General features: G+C 42.7%; 1 protein-coding gene across 1 annotated transcript; it reads right to left on the bottom strand.

Annotated features, from left to right (window-relative positions):
- Window positions 1-3,456: 3,456 nt before the first annotated feature.
- LOC127336194 (histone H2B.2-like) lies at window positions 3,457-4,071 on the bottom strand. The gene has a single exon (XM_051362979.2). The coding sequence runs from the start codon at window positions 4,000-4,002 to the stop codon at window positions 3,550-3,552; it is 453 nt and encodes a 150-aa protein (XP_051218939.1). The 5' UTR covers window positions 4,003-4,071; the 3' UTR covers window positions 3,457-3,549.

Here is a 4,071-nt window from a genome sequence, read left to right as displayed (position 1 = left end):
TACTAGCTATGATCAGTATCCTTTCAATTACTATATCTATACACGTATGTGGATGTGGTACATGTTCACTGACCCTCTTCTTCTTGCTGTTACGATGGCATACCTATTGTGTGGTGCTTGAAGTGGAGCTGGAGAAGTGAGCAGTCTGTCGTTGTATCTAAGAAATAAAGATTCTGCTCCTGATTTTCAAATGTGCGTTTCAAAGGAGTACAATTTTCTGCTCCCTTTGAAGACCGTTTGTAAAAAAGTAGACATATCCTGTAAAATATGAAGATGCTTTTTCAGATGCTGTAGCTATCTATCTTGAGCTTAGAAACTGATCTTACTGCAGTAAATTGTTCAAGTAGCAGTAAGGAAATAACGGGGTCTTACGCACATACTCGTCAACTCCAAACAGCCACCCACCAATACTGAGATCCTGACCGGATCACCCATCAAGGCTTGACTAAGCGTATCCGTGGGCGTCGAGCAGCAGACTTTCCAAGCAGGCCGGCGGCCTCGACATGCTGCAAGTGCCCATCTAGAGAGGCGTGTACAGGGTGGTACCAGCTGCGGTCATTCAGCAGACGGAGCTTATTTTTGTGAGAGGAAGGGATACCACGGCTAGGAGACTATGCCACTACAAAGTTCGGAGTGGCCGGCGTTCTATCGTCGATCAGAAGAACCTTCACCCAGTGGCGGCCTCTGGTCTGACTATAGGTTTCTCCTTGGACAGTTGTTGGGCCATGTCATGGCCCAGTGGCTTCTCATCCAAACTAAAATGTGTGTGGGCCATATATGCAGGTTGCAGTTGAGTGAGTTGGTACTGAAGCTCTTATTCAGTTGACTGAAGAAATGATGCCCTTCAGTCCGGTGCTAGCTGTGCTGCTTCACTTCTCTGAGCACATGATGAGAGTTCTTAAAATAGAGACCCAAAAAGGTTTACTTTTTTTAATTGTGGATGCACCATGTAAATCGCATAATTCACCCTCCTGTGTTTATGTTTCAGTACCCTACTTTTTCCCGAGAAAAGGTTCCTAGTGATGTGTTATTTAAAATATTGTGTTTGTAGTTTAAAGAACAAAAGCTCATGTAACTTCCACTTACACAACACTATGTAAGACAGGTTTCAGTGATTCCCTGTCGATGTGAATAACAGTAAGTGCAACATATTTTGTATGTACGGTGCAACCCTTCTTATGAACATTCTGGGTGGACATTCTCCAAAGAAAACTATACTACCAATGATCATATTATAGTTGGGTGTAGGAAATGATCAGTACTTCCAGCAATTATACTCATACCTGCGAGTCATTTGCTTCTGAACCGCTATTTGTGAAGAACACCTTTCCCATTTTCCTTGCAGTGAACATGCTAAGGTCATCCGCAAGATCCTGAAAGTATCAACATGTCTCCATCATCAGTATTTGCAAATTTAGTAAATGAATTTAACAAACCGATAGTCAATAAGAGGTATTTGCAGAATTTTACCAATGTTAGTCTGGTTGTACAACTCCAAAATGGGTGATAGAAAGGTAACTTGTTAAATTGCGCAGTTGCAGCTTTGAATAATCAGGGCTCAATGCCACCTGAAGAAATCGTGAATAGTTCATCAAAGAGGAATGAACTTAGAATTTATTCATAACTCCCATATAAAAATGGTATAGGTGTATAGTCAAAGCTATATAGTTATATAGTTCCCATTGATATCATAAACATAAGAACCCTGCATATATAGTTCATCAACGTGGTGCAGGGTAATCAACTAAAGTTTCCATTTAAAAAATCCAGTGCTATATGAGTCAGATGGTCAACAACCTCAGATCTCTCAATAACCTGTGGATGCACATCGTTGCTCTGCCATTCAGCTGTCAAAGGTGCCAATATGCCATGCACATTAAACCTGTAAAGGTTACACTTTCAAAATCAGCAATAGCTAGTAGTAAATTTATAGAATCCAACTCCATATATACCCTGGTGCATCACAGAGTACACTTATGCGATAACTCTAAAACTGAAAAAGAGCATATACCCATTTTCTTCAGTTGAGTTAGACTGAGGAGACCATGTGGTTGATCTGGAAGCACCGCAAATCCGGTGTCTTTGACGGGGAGCGCCCTTCAGTCCCACGAGTGAACGAGAAGATTATGCTCCTGGGTTTTCACATGATAAGACTGAAGTAAAAGGGATTTATTATAACCATATGTAGGGTTGTCCATGTGATAAGAGTCTGGCTTAGCAAAGAATATGGTATTTCCACAACTGTTTCTGTTGAAGATCAAATGCAGAGATCCAGTATTCTGTTATCTACAAAATCCTATCTAGGCTGTTTGCGTCAAAAGTTGAAGCCATGACTAACTCAAATAATAGATATTATCAGGGATCTAGTTGTCTGACAAAATACCTAATAACATAGGGAAGTACATGTTCTATAAAGGATATTACTGGACGAGAAGCCTTTTGAAGGAAGCGTACCTCAGCGAGGCATTCCAGGGAATACAGGCAAGAGGATGCAGCAAAGAGAAGCCTGAATCCAAGTCATCTAGAACATCAGTGGAGAAGCAAGTTGGCACAAGAGGTGATCCTAAAATACCACAAACTATATATGATTCAGTTAGTAGCTGTTCTCAAAGCTTTGCAACAGCATCAGTTAAAATTAAATTGCAAATCAGATTCTACTACAGATATCAAGTCAACTTAGAAAACCCAAGTGGTTCACAATGGCACAATAATAATTGTAGTACTACTATTTACATATGTCCAAAAAAAAATGTAAGCCAAATGGTGCCAAGTACTCTCATTCCTGAACCAGGACATCTATTTTTGCGTCAAGTCATAAGCACATGACATCTATTTTGTATCAAGTCATAGACAAAGATTTATACTCCAAGCATAACATTGTCCACTTATGGTGACTACAAAGGTCCAAAACAAGAGATAGAATGCAGTAGTAATAGTCTAATAGACACCTATGAAGTTTCACAATTCAGTTAACTATCAAACGGATACAAATTTTTAGAATCATCCCTCCATCGGCCTCTAATACCGCAAGATGGAGATGCATACCTCATGTTTGTTTTTTTGGATAGAGCAAAACATGGAGAAGAAAGAGAAGCACCAATTAAGTCATTCGAAACAGCAATGAACTAAGAATAAAGTTGGGACAGAACTTGTTCATTGCTGTTACAGATATGTTGTTTGGAAAACTACTATGTTTATTTGCAGCAGCCTCAGATAAATAAGAATTCAAGGCAAACTATAGATTAAATTGCAGCATGTTGGCAAAAGATACTCAGACATCTAATGGCACCATCGTTTTTTCACATGTGCAGATAATATGCCCATTCAAAGCCACTCCACATCTTTCAGGCAAACAATTCCTACTAATGCTTCAGATTTCGCATATCCTAATTCATCGACATTCTTCATCAAACACAATCAATCTAGAAAATGGCAAACCATAAGATGATACAGAGCTGGAAGTGCAACATCATTCTATTCAAGATAGTAGCATCGTACAACATCCCAAGAGACAGACAGAAAAGGCACGAGCTAAACTAGCAGATGCAGTTACGAGGAAGTGAACTTGGTGACGGCCTTGGTGCCCTCGGAGACGGCGTGCTTGGCGAGCTCGCCGGGGAGGACGAGGCGGACGGAGGTCTGGATCTCCCGGGAGGTGATGGTGGGCTTCTTGTTGTACCGCGCCAGCTTCGCCGACTCGCCGGCGAGCTTTTCGAAGATGTCGTTGATGAAGGAGTTCATGATGGACATGGCCTTGGAGGAGATGCCGATGTCGGGGTGCACCTGCTTGAGCACCTTGAAGATGTAGATCTTGTAGGTCTCGACGCTCTTCTTGGCCTTCTTCTTGCCCTTCTTCCCCTCGCCGCCCTCCTTGGCGGCGGTCTTGGCCGCCGGCAGGCGCTTCTCGGCCTTGGGCTTCTTCCCGGCGGGGGTCTTCTCCGCCGCGGGCTCCTCCTCCACGGGCTTCTTGGCCGCCGGCTTCTTCTCCGCCTTGGGGGCCATGTCGTCGGAGTGTGAGTGGAGCGGCGGTGGTGGGGTTTCGCTGGAAGGTGGGGAATTGGATTGCAGATG

Source organism: Lolium perenne, chromosome 2 (genome assembly GCF_019359855.2).
Source record: "Lolium perenne isolate Kyuss_39 chromosome 2, Kyuss_2.0, whole genome shotgun sequence".
Classification (NCBI taxonomy): Eukaryota; Viridiplantae; Streptophyta; class Magnoliopsida; order Poales; family Poaceae; genus Lolium; species Lolium perenne.
Note: the sequence above shows the minus strand (reverse complement) of the source record. Positions and strands in the feature narration are given on the sequence as shown.

Bases quoted from the DNA above. Each gene is read 5' to 3' on its own strand.
- LOC127336194 (XM_051362979.2), bottom strand. From the start codon at position 4,002: ATGGCCCCCAAGGCGGAGAAGAAGCCGGCGGCCAAGAAGCCCGTGGAG.